Source organism: Delphinapterus leucas, chromosome 17 (genome assembly GCF_059928025.1).
Source record: "Delphinapterus leucas isolate spDelLeu-1000000601 "Yukka" chromosome 17, BTC_Dleu_Yukka2, whole genome shotgun sequence".
Lineage (NCBI taxonomy): Eukaryota > Metazoa > Chordata > Mammalia > Artiodactyla > Monodontidae > Delphinapterus > Delphinapterus leucas.
This window is the reverse complement of record NC_143145.1, coordinates 42,692,928-42,715,377: the sequence shown is the minus strand read 5'-3', so window position 1 is coordinate 42,715,377 and position 22,450 is coordinate 42,692,928. Positions and strand designations below refer to the sequence as shown.

At 34.7% G+C, this 22,450-nt stretch overlaps 1 protein-coding gene across 3 annotated transcripts in view; it reads right to left on the bottom strand.

Moving 5' to 3' along the window:
- Positions 1–22,450, bottom strand: part of RAD54B (RAD54 homolog B) — a 114,339-nt gene that overhangs the window by 48,142 nt on the left and 43,747 nt on the right. For all 3 annotated transcript variants that reach the window (XM_022584786.3, XM_089898903.1, XM_089898904.1), the window contains 2 exons: positions 6,068–6,262; positions 2,431–2,712 (listed from right to left, as the gene is read on the bottom strand). In XM_022584786.3, coding sequence (XP_022440494.1) covers positions 2,431–2,712; positions 6,068–6,262 — 477 coding nt within the window. The remainder of the gene's footprint in view (positions 1–2,430; positions 2,713–6,067; positions 6,263–22,450) is intronic.

Genomic DNA, 22,450 nt, shown 5'->3' with positions numbered 1-22,450 from the left:
CACACTAATACAATTTAAAAGATTTATTAAAAGTCACCCAAAAAAACAAAATCAAACATAACTAGAAAGCTGGTCTCAACTGATAAATCTGAAATCAGAAAATAAACTCATCAAAATAATTTTTGGATATATTTGTATATTTGGATATATATATGTATGGTTAAAAAAAATAAATTTTAAAAAATAAACAAAAAGAAAAAAAGAGAAGAACAAAGGTGAGAAAAGGAGATTTTTTTAAAATGGGTTCCAGGAGATCAAATATGGGAATTCCCTGTCAGTCCAGTACTTAAGACTCTGAGCTTTCACTACCGAGGACAAGGGTTCAATCCCTGGTCGGGGAACTAAAATCCCACAAGCTGCATGGTGTAGCCGAAAAAAAAAGAAGATTAAATAAATAACTATCAATGTGGAAATACATAGTCACAGGAATGAGAGTCTGGTTGTGTTTACTGATAGCAATTACCCAGAAGAAAATTTTCTGTCATCTTCCCACGTTTCTGAGCAACCAGGAATTCACCTCTCATTTTTGAGATGAATTCCTGGCAGGCAGGGGACTAGGGAGTGAAAATGGAAAACTTGGCCCTTGGGTTTCCTCTATATCCCAGTAACAAAGCAAGAGTGTATGCCTTGTGGATTTCCAACCAAGAAATGGCCCCATTTTTTTCTATCTTTTAAAAAGGACAAAGGGAAAAAAAGAAGATAGAGGTAAAGACGATACACAGCTCAAGCAAGAAGGACCACAGAATCATAAGTCATCTAACAAAGTACCCAGCTTCAAGAAAAATAAAACCTAAAGCACCACAGCAATAGGACACCAATTCAAATCTTAAGATGCTCCTCTACCTTCACAATGATGAGGCATCGTTCAATGCTAACAAAATCTGTCATGCTTTAGTTTTAAGTGTACAACTTAGTCCTAACCTTAGCAAGATAAAAAAAAGAGAGAGAGAATAATCAACTATTTACCATTTACAAAAAGGGCTTGCTTACACACACCCACACATGCTCATATACACATATATATAAATTATCACAATAAAATTTTTCATTCATTCAGTCAACAAATATTTATCATACACAACATATACCAGGCACTCTAAGTCTCTATGGTAGTTTTTAGAACCCACATTTTACACATGAGGAGGCAAAAATATTAATGAAGTAACTCCCCCAACAGGTTGAAGAACCAGTTAGTTCAGTGGTAAAACCAAGACTCTAACTCAGGTCTTTGACTAAGTACAGTATTCTTTTCAGTTCCCCACAGCCCTCTATTATTACATGACAGGAAGGCAAAGAGAAATAAGAATAAAGGAGAGAAGGAGACTTGTTAAAAGAGCTAGTGGGACAGACAAAATATTTAGATAAAGAGAAAAATCAGAAGCATAAGCTTCCACTCTCTAAATTTCAATTAAGTCTCAAACAAGCTAGAATAGAGCTAGGAATTTTTAATTTGGGGGTTTTAATCTCAATTATGCCAACAAGTTATTTTAATTCAAGCAAGTCAGTTCATCCTTCTGGGACTCAGTTTCCTGGAATGCATAGTGAAGGGATTGGTCTAAATTACCTAAAAGGTCCCTTTATTTCAAAAATTCTATGTTTCCATAATACTTGCAAGAGGGGAAAATAGTTATTTTAATACTTTTATTTATGATTATTTTAATAGTTATTTTAATGCTTTTATTTTACTACTGTTACAAAAAAAGCCTATTCTCCAACTTCTACATCTACTACACTATAATTCAAATTTCTTGTCTGTCTCCTCTCCAAATGAGAAGCTCTGTCATGACAGTTTCACCTCTGGGCCCAATGTATAAAAGGCACACAAAAAATACTTGTTGACTGAACAATCAAATTTTAAAAAGTCATAAACAGACATGGTTTTATTTTTTATGTAGTTTTTTAATTAAATTCATTAATGTGAAAGTTAACTTGATGAATTGAATTCTCGTGAATAAAATTTGAATTCTTTACATGACATCTGACCTTTCAATATTTTAATACTGAATTAAATCACTAATATACGTGATCAAAGCATATGGTCTTCAAAACGGAAGCTCAAAAATATTCCTAACTCATGAATTTACTAATTTTTCTCCCTACTAAAGATATCAGATTTTACTCAAAATCATATACATGTATGTATGTGTGTATACATCTACAATTTACACAATTTTCCTTTAACACATGTATAGTATTTTGATTACTGTATTCTTGCAATTGTACATATACTTATGAAATAATTTTCACACTATATTGTTACTCAACTTCAACATTATCCCTTACGTCAGACTGTATGTCTGAAAAATAATATTTACTTTTACCTGAAAGCTTTAATACAAAATTTAAACTTTAAATTCACATACCAAAACATCTTTAGACAGTAAAAACATAATAGGTTTTATTATGTTCAAATTGGTTTTGAAATCTTACTTGGTGCATATGGGTCATGGCGTGGTTTGCAATTTTGGAAACTTTTCTGTCTATTTTCCTTTGAACTTAGTTTACAGACACTTTTGAAAGGGTTAGAGAAACACTTCTTGACAGCTTGAGAAGAACGTAAGGCAGCAGAACTTCCTCCTCCAAGCTGAAAACATCTGCCACTGTTGAAATCATCTGGAGAGATTATACCCATGACTTCTATTTCTTTTCCACCAATCGTCATTGTTTGGCCCTCTTCAATCTTTTCAAGCTCTTTGAATTTATATCCAATGCCTTTAAATTGAGAAGAAAAAAATTAATTTAATTTATTGACACTCTAAAATGACTTAATTAGTGTAACCAGAGTCTTCTTCCTGTAACTGTACAGAATAAAAAACTACTTGGAATGCAAATAGCCTCATATAACCATTAGCCAGAACAAAAATATAATTTATCATTTTAGTAAAGACACACACACATACATGCAAAAATCAGAAGGCATAAATAATTATATAGTTATAAAAATTAGGCAAGGTTTACAGAGGCAAGGCTTTTCTTAATTACTGAAAATACAGCCTATTGTATTCATAGTTTTGCCATCTGCTGTCTGTAGAAAATCAAGCCAAGAAAAGAGTTTGATAGACTATATGGACCCTCCTTTCTTGTGAACAAACTAGAGAAATACCAGGGCAGCTCTATTTCCACTTGGAAACAGCTGGAAATGTGCAGAACTAGCAATAAAAACAATTTCTACCACAACTAGTACTGTACTGTTCCACCTGAGATAGCATAGTAAAAATATATTTGTCATAGAGGCCACTGATAGTCCAAGTTCTAGCTCCTGAATAAAAAGTGGCATAGGGCTTCCATGGTGGCGCAGTGGTTGGGAGTCCGCCTGCCGATGCAGGGGACACGGGTTCGTGCCCCGGTCCGGGAGGATCCCACATGCCGCGAAGCGGCTGGGCCCATGAGCCATGGCCGCTGGGCCTGTGCGTCCGGAGCCTGTGCTCTGCAACGGGAGAGGCCACAACAGTGAGAGGCCCGCGTAACGCAAAAAAAAAAAAAAGTGGCATATTTTATAATAACAAACTTGAGTTATTATTAATTCAACAGACATTTATTAAGTGCTGCCAGGTGTAAGGTGCTGATGCAATATAAATATGAGTAAGTTAGTCAGAGTCTGTTTAAAATGAACTCATTAACCAGATAGAGTGAGGGAATTTAGATTCCTATGCTTGTCTACATTAAATGCATGGTTTTTGTGCCACTAGGAGGGGCAAAAACTGTGTACAACAAAAACTTTTTAAAGTCTCTAAAAACAAAAAATAAAAGATCATCACATTTTAGAAAACATGACATGACCCTTTTAAAACTAGCTGGAAATTGCTACAATTCCCTATTAAAACTGGGCTAATCGTTATAATCCATGCCAATTGGTAACTACATAATATACATTCTTCAATTATTTATGACAGAGGTCTGATATAGGAAGAAGTTATTTGGCTGGAGCTCCTCAATGCTAAAGACCCATCCCTCCATTTCCCAGACTATCTCAATTCAACAACAGTCTTGATCTCTCCACACTAAGGAAGAGAATAGTTTTATCCTCATATAGAACCCAACACTATTAATCCAATTCCTATTAATCACATGAAAATGGGAGATGAGAATAAACATAATTTTGAGGCATCTTCAAAAGTCTCTAATTCCAAGATCTCTCATTTCACTTTGATCCATAGTGATGACTGTCTCAAACATCTCTAAGTCTCCAGAAGGCTTTCTTTAAACTCTTGAACTCTGTTTCCCACACCTGTTCTTTTCTGGGTATTGTGTAATGACAGTCAAATGAATCTGACTACATTATCACAAGCTATTAGCAATTTCAGCATTACAGCCTTCAGTTTTCTTAGGAGTGTTTATTCCTACATTAACAATATTTAAATGCTGTATACCCAATTTATTTAAAAGAAAAACCGCTTGCATTATAGGCAATAACTTGCAAGATTAACTCCAGGTTGATATATTTATTAATGTTATAATTAAGCAACCAAGTCTTATGTTTGGATGTTTTCACTTTGAAAGCCAATTAAAACCTCCATTAATGTTTAAACCAGTGGATTCAACTCCTGCTGGATATGAGAATCATCTGGAAATCTAAAACATATGGATGTCCAGCCCCTCTCCCCACCATCCAGACCAAATAATCAGAGCCTCAGAGGTCAAGGCCTAAGCACTGGCATTTTTTAAAAGCACCATAGGTGATTGTACTTGGGTAGTCAGAGCAAAAACCCACTGTTTATAAACTAATCTGCATTTATCACTACTTGCAACTGAAAGATCATTTTATTACAAACTATACATACTCAAAACCATATATACTATACCTTATGGGTAACAGATGTTCCAGAGTAATTTTGATAATTTTTACCTCTCTACGTGGCTTTAGAATATAATTTCACTAAATAGGTATAAACAAGTTCTCCAAAAATTTTGCCTCAATCTACCCTAACCAACAACATGGAATGTGTACTGCAATTTTTCTTTTTAAATTTCTCTAAACACTAAGAATAATCGTGAATATATAGCATTTGTTCAATATTTTTATAATAAAAAATTCTATTGCAGATAATTCCATACAGCCTCAACTCTTGCCTCTTTGCCACTGCCCTTCATATACTATATTCCTGAAACACTGAAGTAGTTTTGCCTTTGAACCTGTACATATGCCTTGCCCCTTTCTCATCCCTTACAAAATTATCCATCCTTCAAATATTACCTTAAACAATAACTCCTATGAAGCTTTCCGTTAGCCTCGAAGGTCAACTTAAATGGTCCTTCTATATATGCGCGTATTGTGCTTAGCAAAAATTCTCATTGAAACAATTACTTTAGTGCTTCCTAATTATTAATTACATTGCCCTGTCCCCACTAAACTGTAAACTATATCCATCTTTGAATGCTTACTCCTAGCATAGTGCTTAGCACATAACAGTTACTGAAAGCTATAAACTATGGTGTTTTCAAATGAATGAGTGAACTTGTAGAACAGATTTTATAATTATGGGCCACATTCAGAACTGAACAGTAAGAGACAATGCAAAACAACCATAATGGTTTTAGGTATTCTGAATTTGTGGACTAATTTGTACAAATCATGCTGGCAACATTTTATAACGGAAATAATGGTAACCTCCAATTTGTATGTATTAATCTAGGTCATGTCTAGTCATTATCTCCTTGCTATTTTTCAAATCTTTTTAGGTATCATTGAAGTTAAATATCATTCCACTCCTAATACCAACATTTTTTTAACTTTTAATCACTCAGCATTCTGGAAAAAAAAAAAAAAGATGTAAAACACACCAAGACAAACTGCTTAATCTCACAAAAATGCCAATGTAACTGTATATACCTGGATGGCCATTTTATTTTTGGAGAAAATGAAACCATGGGATGAGATTCATCTCACTGAGTATACATAAGACTGCCAGACTCACGATTAAGAGATAATTTTATGTTTATGAGATAATTTAGACATGAAAGTCAATTAAGGAACAACTTTGTAAAACCCAATTACATTTCAATTTTGTAGCCAGAGATATATATTAATTTTAGACCAAATCATAAACATCAGGTAATATCACAATACCTCTTCCAATGTCTTTGCCTTCCAAATCCTTTAATGTAAATGACTTTCCTTTTACAATAAGAACAGCATCGCCTTCCCACTTTTTGTGTTTTTTCTTTGAAGGCTTACACCAAACAACACTGAAATATTTAACTAGGCTATCAGGCTCCTCTTCTTGTCCCTTAGACACTGTTATTTCTTTAGGGGCTAAATGAACTAGAATAAAAAATAAAATAAAAACCACATTATTAAAGATGACTTTAATATTTAAATAGTAAGATCATTCAACAAATAAAAGCACAGGTGAATTAGATTGTATTAAGTATTTTTTCATGCACATGTTAGCATTTTATAAACTGGGAAATTGCAAATGTCACGTGCTAACATTACCATGAGTATGATGAATGTAAATTTCTTATCATCATACAAACTATGTTAAAATAAAATAACATAATAATCACTGGCAACATTTTAAACTCTACTAATTAAAGATAAAATTTCAGCATCCATGGAAAAAGATCTATAATCACATTCTGAATAAACAACTGATTTAATTAACAGTGACATGACAAAATCAAGGAAAAGTAATATAAGATCACAGAGTTCTCTCAAAGAAAAACCTGTAGTTTTTTCAAATAAGAACAAAGTAAAACAGTAAAGTAGCAATCAGACTAAATTTCATTAATATACTCTTGTCTCCTAGTTAGGGAGCAATCAGGTTGGACCACTGATTCTGAGAATTCAGTAGTATATAATCAGGAAATCAAAACTTTCTTACAAAAGTCTATACTCCTCTTGAAAACATTTCCAATACCACCTTACAAAAACATATCCAAACAGTCTAACACAGAAAATTCTCCAGCAATGGGGAAACTAATTTATGGTGATAGAAACCAGAAAGTGGTTGCTGCCTCTACAGTTGGGAAATTGACTGGAAAGAGGCAGGAGAGAAGAATTTGTTCTATTGTCATACTGAGTGAAGTAAGTCAGAGAAAGACGAATATCATATGATATCACTTATATGTGGAATCTAAAAAAGGGGTACAAATGAACTTATCTACAAAACAGAGTTACAGATGTAGAAAACAAACTTACCGTTACCAGGGGTAAGGCGGGGGTGGAGAGGGGGAGGGATAAATTGGAAGATTGGATCAACACATACACACTACTATATATAAGACAGATAACTAATAAGCACTTACTGTATAGCACAGGGAACTCTACTCAATACTCTGTAATGACCTATATAGGAAAAGAATCTAAAAAAGAGTGGATATATGTATATGTATAACTGATTCACTTTGCTGTACACCTGAAACTAACACAACATTGTAAATCAACTATACTCCAATACAAATTTAAAAAAAATAAATACAAGAATTTGTTCTGAGTGACAGGTACATGCGTATATACACTTAACAAAAATCATCACTGATCATTTAAGAGCTATACATTTTATTGCATGTAAATTATAGTTCAACTTAAAAAAGATAAAACATAATAAAATAAGACAAAGAATAATAGCAGAATAGGTTGAAAGGCATGTATATGATATTCTATATAATGATATCTTTTAGTGTTTTGAAGCAAAAGCACTAAAAGTTATCTATTAATTCAAAGTACACTTGACACTAGAGACAAAATCTCCCCTTATTTCTCTTATTTTCTCTTTTCCCCTTGGCAGTTACAGTTAAAACATGAGCACTTCCTTGAGGAATACAGACCACCCTCATACTGAGGCCTAGCTCTTACTTCTTACCTAACTTGTACACTATATTTTCAATGGCTAGATAAAAGTTATTCCAGCTGAAGAGAGGAAAATCTCATTCCCCCATCACTGAAGAGCTATTCACTATGTCTTTTACCAAATACACACTTGACCCGTGGAAGCTATCAAAACAATATAATTTACAAAACAAAAACCAAATGATTACTTTATCTTTTAAAATACACCACCTACTTAATGGGACTTCCCTGGTGGCACAGTGGTTAAGAATCCACCTCCCAATGCAGGGGACACCGGTTTGATCTCCGGTCCAGGAAGATCTCACATGCCACGGAGCAACTAAGCCAGTGTGCCACAACTACTGAGCCTGCACTCTAGAGCCTGCGAGCCACAACTACTGAGCCCACGTGCCACAACTACTGAAGCTCACGTGCTTAGAGCCAATGCTCCGCAACGAGAAGCCACCGCAATGAGAAGCCCGCGCGCTGCAACAAAGAGTAGTCCCCACTCGCCACAACTAGAGAAAGCCTGTGTGCAGCAAAGATCCAATGCAGCCAAAAATAAATAAATAAATGAATTTACAAGATACACTTCACATCCACTAGGATGATAAGTATCAAACAGATAATAAAAAGTGTGGTGCAGACGTGGAGAAATTGGAATCCTCACACACTGCTGGTGGAATGTAAAATAATACAGCCACTTTAGAAAACAGATTTGCAGTTCTTCAAAAGATTAGAGTTACCATATGACCCAGCAATTCCACTCCTAGGTATATGCTCAAGAGAGAGAAAAACACATTCACACAAAAAACTTGTACATGAATGTTTATACCAGGATTATTCATAATAGCCCAAAGGTAGAAACATCCCAAATATCCATTCAACTGACAAATGAATAAACAAATTGTGGTACATCACTACAATGTAATATTATTCAGCCATTAAAAGGATTAAAATACCGATACATGCTACAACATGTATAAACCTTGAAAACATTATGCTAAGTGAGAGAAGCCAGTCACCAAAGGACTACACATTACATGATTCCATTTATATGAAATGTCCAGAACAGGTAAATCTATACAGACAGAAAGTAGTTTAGTGGTTACTTAGGGCTGGGAGGTGAGGGTGAGTTGTGGGGGGGGGCACATGGTGGGGGCGGGTTGAAAGCTAAAGAGTACAGGATTTCTTTTTTTTTTTTAATAAATTTGTTTGTTTATTTATGGCTGTGTTGGGTCTTGTTGTGTGCAGGCTTTTTCTAGTTGCGGTGAGCAGGGGCTACTCTTTGTTATGGTGCGCAGGCTTCTCATTGCAGTGGCTTCTCTTGTTACGGAGCACAGGCTCTAGGCGCAAGGTCTTCAGTAGTTGTGGCTCGTGGGCTCAGCAGTTGTGGCTCACAGGCTCTAGAGCGCAGGCTCAGTAGTTGTGGTGCATGGACTTAGCTGCTCCGCAGCATGTGGGATCTTCCTGCACCAGGGCTCGAACCCGTGTCCCCTGCATTGGCAGGTGAACTCTTTTTTTGTTTGTTTGTTTTGGTTTTGGTTTTTGCGGTACACGGGCCTCTCACTGTTGTGGCCTCTCCCGTTGCGGAGCACAGGCTCCGGACGCGCAGGCTCAGCGGCCATGGCTCACGGGCCCAGCCGCTCCGCGGTATGTGGGATCTTCCCGGACCGGGGCATGAACCCGTGTCCCCTGCATCGGCAGGCGGACTCTCAGCCACTGCGCCACCAGGGAAGCCCTGGCAGGTGGATTCTTAACCACTGTGCCACCAGGGAAATCCCCAGAATTTCTTTTTGAAGTGTTGAAAACATCTTACAATGGTAGTGATAGTTGCACATAACTGTGAATATACCACTAAAAATTATTAATTATATGTTTTATGTGGGTGAATTATATGGTATGTGAATTATAAATCAATAAAGTTGTTTCAAAACATGACATAACACCACACACTCACTAAATTGACTAAAATTTTTTAAACTGACTATATTAAGTGTTAACAAAGATGCAGAGTCAATTTTAACTTAAAAAAAAAAGATGTTGAGCACCTAGAAATATCACACACTACTGGAAGGAATGTAAAGTAGTACAATCACTTTGGAAAACAGTTTGGCAGACTCCCAGAAAGTTAAACATACACCTCCTATAACCAGTCATTCCACTGGAAGGTATTTACCAAAGAGAAAACATATGACAAAAAAAAAAAAACCTTGTACAACTTCAAGCCAGGTAAACCAATCTCCTGAAAGCCTGAAAAACCAGTCACTACTAGAATTCAGTTAATGCATATGTTGATCATTGGTATTCATGGATTTAGAAAGTGAATCTTGACTCTCTCCAAACAATAAATTATCCTCAGAACCATCAAAGCTTTTTTCTGAGAAAACAAATGATTGATATGCAGCTGAGACAGCTGTGTTCAGAATGCTTGGCCCAATGACCTTTTATCAGTCCCTGAAAGGACTCTGGCTGCTATAATCCTGAACAGAACAGTCAAGCAGGCAAAAGGACTTAAGTGCAGTGGCCCCAGTTTCCGGCTTTCCTCTCATAATGAAGGTGTTTGAACAAAGGGTAATTTTATATACTTCTTTGGGGGAAAACATGCTTCTAATATACCAGGAATTATGATGTAGAGTTTTTTAGCCTCCTCTTTTGATATATTATTGTCAATACATTTCCCATATCATTAAATTAAAAAGTAAAATGGTGTTTAATATCTGCATAATGGTATTACCAATGATATTCCCACCAACGGAGAGGATCCACTTCACTACTATATGTCAGCATTAATATATTACCTTACCAATTTTTCTCTAACTGTAGTTATTTTTTGTTACAATTATCATACAGTAAAACTGACTTTTTCTCTTGGTGTAGTTTTACAAATTTTAACACAGGTATAAATTTATTTACCCACTACCACAATCAGGATATAGAAGAGTTCTATCACTCCAAAAGTCTCCCTCAGGCTATTCCTTTTTAGTCAGACCCTAACCCTATTCAGTTACTGATCTGTTTTCTACCAATATAGTTTTGTCTTTTTGAGAATGTCGAATAAATGGAAATCATACAGTATACAACCTTTCAAGCTGGTTTCTCCCACTCAGCATAATGTCTCTGAGATTCATCCCAAGTTGCTGCCTGTATCAAGTTTGTTCCTTATTATTGTACGGAATACTGACAGTTGAGGTGTTTCTAGCTCTTAACTATCACAAATCAAGCTGCTATGAACATCTATGTACAGATTATTGTGTAAACATTCATCTTTACCAATTTAACAAACAGAAATGGCATTTACTTAACATTATAATTTGAATTTCATTATTAGTGGTTTTTATATATATATATATATATATATATATATACACATCTCTTCTTTGCTTGACTCCTCTAATTTCACACTATAAAGGATGCACCTAAAATAAGTTTCACTTCTTTAAACTGCATTTTCAATCTGATCTGAAAACCCTCAACATTCATTCATCCAACAACTTATAGATTGCCCAAAATGTACTCTAAACCCAAACTCTTATCTTATTACAAAATTTCAGTAAAGTCTATGAGTAGAAAACAGGCATTAAAGAGAACCTGAATTATAAGAAATGTCAAAATTAAAATATAAAACACTATTAAATTTTAGTATGTAAAAGGCTAACACTTAAAAAGTGTTGACTGTTGCTAGAAGAATCAAGAATCCATTTACATCTTCTTTAATATAAGGAATTCACTATACCTTCTATTGTAATAAAATTTTACATAACTTGTGGAATTTTAAATAAGCCCACGTCATTTAAACACTCCTCTCTATCCCTCCCCCCTAAAAAAAGAAAACTATTATGTTTTGGCAACATGTAGCATTTAACAGATTAAAATGTGCCAGGTTGAAATAAGCCCACTCACTAGAAATTATTAAACATCATTCTGTAACTCAATAAATGATTATGTTTTAGCAACAGGTCCAAAGGTTGATTCTTTTTATTTCTTAATGAGGATTAGTTTCTCATTAAGAGAAACTTAATGAGAGAAAAAATGAGGGATAATTAGTGCATTATTTTAGGGGTAATAAAGAGCTCTTAAAAAGATCACTCTTGACTTCCCACTTGCTAAACTCCTTTCCCCACAATAAATCACAGAAAAAGGCCACAGCATGGAAAAATAAAGTTATTCTGTGATGCGTTATGTTCAGGGATAAACTAGAACACATGCATAAGAAGGGAACTTATACTGCCTGAAAAAGCTGCCTGCCCCCATGTTTCCACTTCAAGCACCCAAACACCCACTTAACTCCCTCCGTTTCTTCAAATTCCCAGTCACTCCTCAACTTCTCCAATCTGGCTTCCAGTCTGATCCTCTCCCAAAGCTGCCTGGTTAAAAGCCACTAAGGAGCTCTTTGTCAATAAATCCACAGGTTACTTTTTAGTCCTGACCACAGTTCTCAAAAAGCATTGGACAATGTTGACCACTTCTACCTTGAAATATTGAACTCCATTTTTATAGCTTCTAACACACTTCAAATTTTCCTCCTCCTTTCGTTGCTGTGTCTTAAACATCTTTGCCAGTTCTTACTTTTTTGTCTAACCTTTGTTTATTGGAGTTCTTCCTGAGTTCTAGGCCCTCCTCCCCTCACTGTGCACCACTTCTCCTTAAAATTAGCTCATCTACTCCCATGGGTTCAATACCTTCCCTGTACTAACTTAAAATTTTTTCTCTAGCCCAGATCATGATTCTAGATCTGTAAGTATACCAGTATATCCAGTTGGATCCACATGAATGTCTCATAAACATCTCCAACTCACCAGGTCCACTTCTCTTCTCTCCAAAAACTGCTCCTCCTTCAGTTTTCCCATTTCTCAGTGAAAGTACTACCACCCTTATTCAAGCCAAAAATTGGAAATCATCCACGACATTCTTCATTTTCTCAGTTCCAGAGCCAATCAACCACAAAACCCAGATGATTCTATCCCCTCCATGGTTCTCAAAGCTGTGTACTGTTTGCCTTCTGCATTATCTCTACTCTTTCCAAGTCATCATCTCTGGTCTGGACTACTGTACCATTATTGTTGGGTCTTCCAAACAGTTCTGTTGAAGTCTTCTCTTGCCACCTCTACTCCCTAAAGCCATTTTCCATACTTACTATATCTATTTTTAAATGTAAATCTGATCATGCATTTGTCTTAAAGGTATTGAAGAAAACACTACTTCCAGCCAAAGGGCCTTCTACCTCTCTTCCTCCAACACACTGATCTAAATTAACTTCTACTCAGCTTTCCATAGTATAAATTTCCCTGACTGCCAAACTACGTCAAGTTGCGTTATTATCTCAGCAATTAATTATGTGACAAATGACTTAATGTAAACCTTCCCCACTAAACTATAAAGTGTTGAGAGGAGGGTCTCTTTTGATCTTGGTCATCACCATATTCCCATAACAACAGGTAGTTTTCAAAACTGCCATTTTGATTCTAGGCACATTTTTCCTTCATGATTATAAAAATATTAAATGAAAGCAGAATTACCTCATTAGAGAAATGCAAATCAAAACTACAAATCAAAACTCACATCAGTCAGAATGGCCAGCATCAAAAAATCTACAAACAATAAATGCTGGAGAGGGTGTGGAGAAAAGGGAACCCTCTTGCACTGTTGGTGGGAATGTAAATTGATACAGCCACTATGGAGAACAGTATGGAGGTTCCTTAAAAAACTAAAAATAGAACTACCAAACAATCCAGCAATCCCACTTCTGGGAATATATCCTGAGAAAACCATAATTCAAAAAGGGTCATGTATCAGAATATTGATTGCAGCTCTATTTACAATAGCCAGGACATGGAAGCAACCTAAGTGTCCATTGACAGATGAATGGATGAAGAAGATATGGCACATATATATAATGGAATATTACTCAGCCATAAAAAGAAATTGAGTTATTTGTAGTGAGGTGGATGGACCGAGAGTCTGTCATACAGAGTGAAGTAAGTCAGAAAGAGAAAAACAAATACTATATGCTAACACATACATATGGAATCTAAAAAATAAAAGTGGTTCTGATGAACCTAGGGGCAGGACAGGAATAAAGATGCAGACGTAGAAAATGGACTTGAGGACACGGGGAGGGGGAAGGGTAAGCTGGGATGAAGTGAGAGAGTAGCATTGACACACACACTACCAAATGTAAAATAGCTAGCTAAAAAAAAAAAAAAAAAGCTAGCTAGTGGGAAGCAGCTGCATAGCACAGGTAGATCAGCTCGGTGCTTTGTGACCACCTAGAGGGGTGAGACAGTGAGGGTGGGAGGGAGATGCAAGAGGGAAGGGGATATGGGGATATATGTATGCATATAGCTGATTCACTTTGTTATACAGCAGAAACTAACACAACATTGTAAAGCAATTATACTCCAATAAAGATGGTAAAAAATTAATTTTTTAATTAATTAATTTTAAAATTAATCTTCATTGAGAAAGTAGCCTGAGAAATTAACTTTGAACCCAGCTGCATTATTGTACATACTGTACATTCAGGATTATTTTCCAAGTAAATGTTATTACAAAGATTTGATTCATTGGTCACTTCTTTATATATAGTATTTTCCTGATTATAGCTTTTGCCAACATGAATTTTCTTTTATAACTATAATTTCTACCAAATACAGTTTTGCTAAATCAGATTTTGCCTAAATATTATGAAGACTGTATTACTCCATTAGTTTTTAGTCAAAAAAAAGTTACCAGTTTTTAGGTAAGTTAGTTGTCATGTGTTAGTTTTGTTGTTTCACGAACCTTGATTTTTCCAGATAAAGTTTTGAGGGTTTTAGCATTAACGAAAAAGATGGGATGCTTTGATCAGTTTTTTAATTCTAAAAAAATCTGTGATGTGCAATTTTGGACAATTTCAATTAGTTTTCTTTTTACACTACTTCTACCAGTAGCAGTCTCTGTACACTAAATAAAAGACTGACAGGGCTTCCCTGGTGGTGCAGTGGTTGAGAGTCCGCCTTGCCGATGCAGGGGACACGGGTTCGTGCCCCGGTCCGGGAAGATCCCACATGCTGCGGAGCGGCTGGGCCCGTGAGCCATGGCTGCTGAGCCTGCGCATCAGGAGCCTGTGCTCCGTAACGGGAGAGGCCACAACAGTGGGAGGCCCGCATATCGCAAAAAAAAAAAAAAAAAAAGACTGACAGTATCTTTCTGCGTTTTTCAAATTTGTTCCCATTTTTTACTTGGTTATCTAACAGAAAAGCGCAATTCCTCAGAATTGCTGTTAAAGAGGGGATAAAAAGCGTGTCTTCATCAAAAATGGCTGGGAAAAACATTCCTAGAGTCAAATATCCTGTTATATTCTCAGGAGCTGACTGTTACGCTGTTATGTCCAAACTTTGCCCTGCAAAAGAAAAAAAAAAGCTGACTAGAACAAAAGACAGTAGTTAAATTCTAAGAATCCAGAATTTCTTATAATCACTTTGAAATACCATAAGACTCTCAGAATTAGATATATCCTTTCTTTTGCAGAACAGAAGAAAGATAAAAGCATGAACTCGGAAGCCAAGACTGGTTGAATATGAATCTTGAGTCTGTCCCTTACTAGCTATGTGACCCTGGACAAGTTACTCACCCCTCTGCCAGTTTATGAATTGCCAAATGAATGTAATACTAATACCTACCTCACAGACTTGCTGCAACCATATTTCATCTAATTAGCTAATATATATAAGATACTTAGAACAGTACTTGCCATGCAGTAAGTGCTCTCTAAATGTTAACTATCATCATCATCTTGCACTAGTCCCTTCCCATTTAGCCCCATTTTAAATGTAGGCTATAGGGCAGGGAAGGGAGAGGGTGAATGACTGCAAAAAAGTAGAATGAAGATAACTGGGAATTAAACATATATGGAACATAACTGCCTTCATCTAGACTATTTGTAATGTATAAAATAATGACTAATTTGCTATATCCCAGACTAACCACCACTAACAATTCCACTCTACCTGTAATTTTTGTTTCTGAACTTGGTTTTGATCTATTTCCCCCTTGACCCTGTAATTTACTGCCCAAATAAACACCAAAAATGGTCTTCATAAACAAGAGGCTTGAATGCCTACAGCAAGATTCACAAGGTAAGAGTGCTTAAAACCATGCTTTGATAAAAGAGGAAGGGGGAGACACTGTCATTTTAATATTAATAGTGGACATTATCATCTTTTTTTTTTTTTTTTTTTTTTTGCGGTACACAGGCCTCTCACTGCTGTGGCCTCTCCCGTTGTGGAGCACAGGCTCCAGACAGGCAGGCTCAGCGGCCATGGCTCACAGGCCCAGCCTTTCTGCAGCATGTGGGATCCTCCCGGACCGGAGCACGAACCCGTGTCCCCTGCATTGGCAGGTGGACCCTCAACCACTGTGCCACCCGGGAAGCCCGGACATTATCATCTTAATGAATGAGTCCTAAGCATAGTAACTCTAGGGTTGCATGGTTTAATTATACATTCCATAAACCCAAGCCTTTAATATTCTTTTTTTTTTAACAATTCTAAATACACACACTGTTTTCAACGGAGCAAATAAAATTTAAAATCTCATATATCATCAAATTCAATAAAAAATGTAAATACTCTTGCAGACTGTATTTTTTGAGTTTCAAAATTACCAAAAGCTACCAGAACTTTTAATATGCATTAACATATAACTGCAATATAAATATAAGATTTAAAACATATAGTTTTTATTACACTAAAAAATATACAAACATTAATATACAAATTACTTCAAACTGCTAATCATCCATAGTTTTCTTTAACAAAACAGAATGAAGGTCAACTAAGTACAAGTATCATTACGTACAAAATAAACCTAGAAGTTGTTTCTTTGCATTAAAGATCATTTTCAGAATGATACTTCATGAGCATGGCAGGGACTATATATACATTTTATCATATTTCTCAGTACTTCATGTCAAAGCATATATGCAATAAGTGGCAATAAGTGCTAAAATAGAAAAAAAATCAGTAAAACTATAATATTCCCAGATATCTAAACTATCTGCCCAGCATTTTAAATTCATTTAAATATCAAAAAAAGTTATTCATCAATTTCAATTCTGACATTCCAATCAATGAACATGCAAAGCTTTATTTAAAAAAATAGTAATCCATACCCTATGGAGGGAAGTGTAAAATGGTACAATCACTTTGAGAAAAGGTCTGGCAGTTTCTTAAAAAGTTAAACATATATCTTCCTTAATCCAGCATTAAGTCCATAACACATTTATACAATAATATACATAATAGCCAAAATCCGGAAATAGCCCAGAAGTGCGTCAAAAGATAATGGATAAACAAACTGTGGTATATTTATAAAATGGATACTACTCAGCCACAAAAAACAATGAACTACTGATTAGAGGATGGATGAATATTAAAAACATTAAGACGGGTGAAAAAAACAGAAACAAAGGATCTATACTATATATGATCTCAATTATACTGTGTCATAGAACAAGCAAAACTTATCTGTTTTTTTAGAAATTAGTGTTTTTTTAAAAACAGTGGTTGCCTGGGGTACCAGGGTATTGGTTAGGAAGGGGCAGGAGAGAACTTTCTGGGGTGATAACTTTTAAAATCTTGATGGGGGTTTAAGCAACACAGGTGTAGTCATTTGTCAAAACTCATCAAATGGTGCATTTAAGATTTGTGCATTTCACTTTGTAAATCTTACCTAAAAAATCATACACACACAAATAAATATTGAACTCCAGTTCATAATACTCATGCTGAAGTGTTTATGGGTAAAGTATTCTAATTCTGCAACTTGTTTTAAAATAAGTTTTCTTAAAAAAAAATGTATGGATGGATAGATAAACATGTGATAAAGCAAATACAGCAAAACATTAATTGTAGAATGTAGGTGGTAGGCATATGAATGTTTACTATAAATTTTTTCATTTCTATACATTTGAAGGATTTCTTAATCTTTGTAACAGAGGTGAATTCACACTCATGAAAGATCTACTAACAAAGTGTAAGTCTAATGATACATCCATTTTAGTTTAAATTGTTTGGGCTAACTTGGGTGGTATTTTTATTTATTTATTTACTTTGCTTTCTACTATTTACAAAGGAATTGAAAACTAAATTATATAAATTCACATTATAGCTGCTACTTTTAATGAAACAACTTTAAGAAGATACATTAAAAAATACAGAACCAATTTCTCAAAATTATATACAAGATCTAGCATGATTGCTAATGTTTAATTAGGTTGAATATTTTAAGAATTTACTCTTTTGTATTTGTTAAGTGCTACAACCATATTTCATCTAATTATTTTTAACTATTTACAATCAAAGTCACCATCAAATATTTAATTGATTTTGAGAATTTGTGAATCTTAACATTTGAAAAAAATAAATATATTATGAAATTTAGACATGGTACATTTGGCATCTATTATATCACCTAAAGAAATGTATTCCAATTATGCCTCATCAAAAAAATTTACCTCTATAGTACTGAATTCTTTGTTTCATGGCACACACAAGGAGTACACAAATCAGTACAATGTATTACCATGTATTTAAAAGAACATGTATTAACAACGCATTTAACCACTATCATCTACAGTATATATTAATTACAATTTACCACACTTAATTATTTAAACTTATCTATTTAAAACTTGACATTACTCTAAAAGAAGGCACATGGAAAATAATTCATATTTCAAACATTTTCATGTAAGTAAAGAGGCAATAGGGTAGAGTGAATCTTTCAAAAATAAAATAACACCAAGTTGATGTCGCATTATACAAAAAGGAAAATATTTAATTTGAATATTTTAAGAAATCTGGCATTTGTTAGAAATGAAAGAGCTTCATTAACTTTTTCAGAATGCCACTATAAATCATACCTAGGTTTATAAAATCATAACTTGTAAAAAAACAAACATCCATTTAAGTTCAAATGGATAAGAAAAGACAAGAAGGTGGCAAGAATAACTACGCACTATCTAAATTTCTAATATGTTGGATGAAATAGTATTTCTACAGAACCAAGTCTACATTTTAAAAATAAAAACACTCCTTCCTATGTTTTTCCAGCATTACATTTCGTAAGTAAACTCACGGCCCCAAACAGCTCTCTATAGTAGGATGTCTGGTGGCTTCAATTGTATTCCATTGGTACTAATAGAATTTGCCCTTATATATTCCCCTTAGTGAAACTTGTCCTCAGCAAAAACTGCTAATGTAAGTTGGTAAGTAGTCAAAAACTCAAAAAAGTCTCAATACAGAAAGAAAAAGAAAAAAGCTTTAGCTCATAATTTCCCTAAGATACTCTGCAAGATAATAATAAACAGCCTCTAAAAAGAGTTCAGTCATCAAACAAGTCTTCTTTACACAGAAATTCCCATAAACTATACTATGCTAATTATAATTGCATAGGTGGGGAGATGGAGCAATGAAAATGGAGCAGAACCACATTCACTTTAATTTTTGCAGATTAAAATTAAACAAGATTGACTCAGAAAAACTGCTGCAGTAAACTCACTGCAATGAGTGTAATTCTGTTGTTTAAAAATATGTAAAATAAGGTTTTTATTCTACTCAGTCCCTACATGCTAACAAGTCTGTCACATGACATAAGCAACGAAACAACAATCTTGAACACTGCTGGAGAAAAATAGACTGCAGCAGACTATGTTTACACTGTTTTCTGGGCAGCAAAAAAAATTTCAAGGGCAATTTTATATAGTATACATTTTTAGCTTCCACACTTATATTAGAATCTAACCACCAAAAAAGATGTATATTGCACTTTTTTGAACACATAACTTGGCTAAAAACATTTCACAGAATTAATATTCCACAGAACACACCTGGAAAACTGATTTAGCTGTACAAAGTCAGCATTCAAATTGAACATTCATTAACAATTCTGAGTAGTACCATGCTAAGATTATAACATGAATTACATTTTGTGTGGTAATTTGCTTTCAATCATTTCAAAAAGTTAAAGCTTACTACCTTAAAGATTTATTGGAATAATATTGTAAAAACATTACCTCAAATAAGAATTATAAGATTCATCAGACTGAAGGAAAAGTCAAAGCAAAGATTAAAGATGAAACTGTCAAAAGGATATATCATACATTCAAGGCATTTTTGTAATAAAATACTTAACTCTAACAGCAGATACAAAACGCCAATGAAATTAAGCAGTCAACAAGCTAAAACGGTACCATAAGAGTCCATTTTATTTTTATTCTTTCTATTCCTATAGCCATAGTCTAAATTTCAGATTTAATTTCCCCTCACTACAATGCCCGCCCTGAAATGCTGCTATTATGACATTAAGTCAGAGCTCTAGTCATGTCCCTAGTCAAAAGCCTTCCATGGCTTGCCATTATATATTCACATTCGATTCCTTAAAAACAGCATTTAATGTAATCCATAATGTGGCACCAACCAGCTTCCAACTTCCAAATTGATATCCCTCAATTTACCTTCACCCACTCTTCAACAAAAATTTCTGAAAATCTAATATGATTTAGGCACCATGTTAGGTTTCAAAATACTCTATTCCAGTGGTTCTTTGAGTGGTTTTTTCGCTTGCATCAGAATCTCTAGAGAACTTATTAAAACAGATTGCTGTACTCTACCCCTCAAGTTGCTGATCCGAAAGGAATGGATTTACACATCTCACAAGTTCTCAAGAGATGCTGATGCTGCTGGTCAGGGTCTACTCTTGGTGAACCACTGCTCTACACCACAGGCCATGAGCCAAAAGCCCACTGGCTGAATGAGGCCCATTCACATGTTTCGTCTATTTATTATTTTAAATAATTTTAATTATTTGCAAATGTTTTACAAATAAAAATTTCTCATAAAAATGCAGATTTCTGGCTCATTTCTGCATGTAAAAATTCTGCTGGAGCTCAAGGGTAGCTGCACCAGTTAGTCAAGGTATATGTCCTTGTCCAGATTATCACAGCCCTAATTGGCCCTATGCTCACTTAAAATCACTTAAAAATCACCTGGCTTAGCACTGTATTTGTGCTTATACACTCTGACCCACTTTTTCTCATTCTCTATGCCTTTTTCATGCTGCTCACTCTGGCATAAACATCCTTTCTCCCCAATACGGCTGAAATCCTACCTACCCCATTCTAAAGCTTGGCTTGAATATCCTTCCTCAACACAGTTCCAGCAAAAATAGAAATCCTTAAGTAATAAACATATTAAAGATTTAACATAAATGTCTATGTGTGCTTTAAGAATCAAGGTTTTATTTCCACAAATACTAAAATAGCAATATTTACAAAAACATAAAAGACTATAGATATCATAAATTATAAACATATAATTTTTGCTATTTTTATTCTAAATAAAATTTTAATTTTGTTCATTAAAGTTTTTACTGTGATTTTACTGTGAAAGAAATCTTTTTCAGACTAAGACATTGCAAATGAATTGACGTATTAAATCTTGTAGTCAAAATATATAACAGCTCCAACAGAATATCTTATTTTGCTGGACAAAAAAAGGAGGAGGAGGAAGGGGGTAATTGACACAATTCCCCTGATTTCATAACCCACCAATTTTTAAAAGCAATTTTAATGAAATAAATGTTTCTAATTTTTTAACATGTAGGATATTTTTGTGGATTTTTACTTCTGTGGAATGGCAGGGGGAAAAAAATTACAGAGAAACAAAAACTGAGTGCTGGTCATTGCTCTGCCATAAAGAGCTTTGTTACATCAAGTAAATCATTGAGTTCTCCCTGGACCTCGGTTTCATTACCTCAAAACTGAGGTGGGAAAAAGTGTTCTCCAAATACCTTCCATCCCTAAAATCCTAGGACTTACTCCGTCAAAGAATGAAAGCATAAAAATCAATGTCATACAGACAAGCTTCTATTAGGCTAGTATTGCTTCTAAATTAGATTGACTTAAAAACTTTGAACTACATACAGCTTTCAAAGTGCTAATTAAAAATGCTGAAGATTCAGAACTTTGAAAGAATACTTATGTATTTATATATGTTATTTATATATATGTTAATAACCAAAATAAAACATCTTTTGTAAGGCCAACAATTAAAACATCTTAGGAAAAAAGTTAGAGGAAGACAAAAAAATTTATAACCATACCAATCAGCGTTTTAATATATATCAAAGGAAAATTAAATAATTAGAAAATCATGTCAAAAAAGCCTTTTTCATAATAGAAATTAACAATATTTTTTAAGAATATGTACTCTGGGACTTCCCCGGTGGTCCAGTGGTTAAGACCCTGTGCTTCCACTGCAGGGGGTGTGGGTTCGATCCCTGGTCAGGGAACTAAGATCATAACATGCCGTGCGGCGTGGCCAAAAAAAAAAAAAAGAATATGTACTCTGCTTCAGGATATTCCCAAATGAAAGTAATTTGGCCAAAATTAAAATTATCAAATTGCAAGACTGCAAAAAAAATCTTAGAGACTATTATATTCAGATAGATCATGCCGTAAGCGAATTGCTTTCAGCTTCTCCACTTCAATTTTTGCTCTTAGCAGCTCTTCCTCTAGCTGCTGCCTTCTTTTCAATCCATCCCTCTTCTCCTGAACATATAATCCAAAATTTTTTTGATTTTCTAAAATTATCTGATGCTCCTCTTTCAGCATTTGCAGAATCTGAGGATCATACC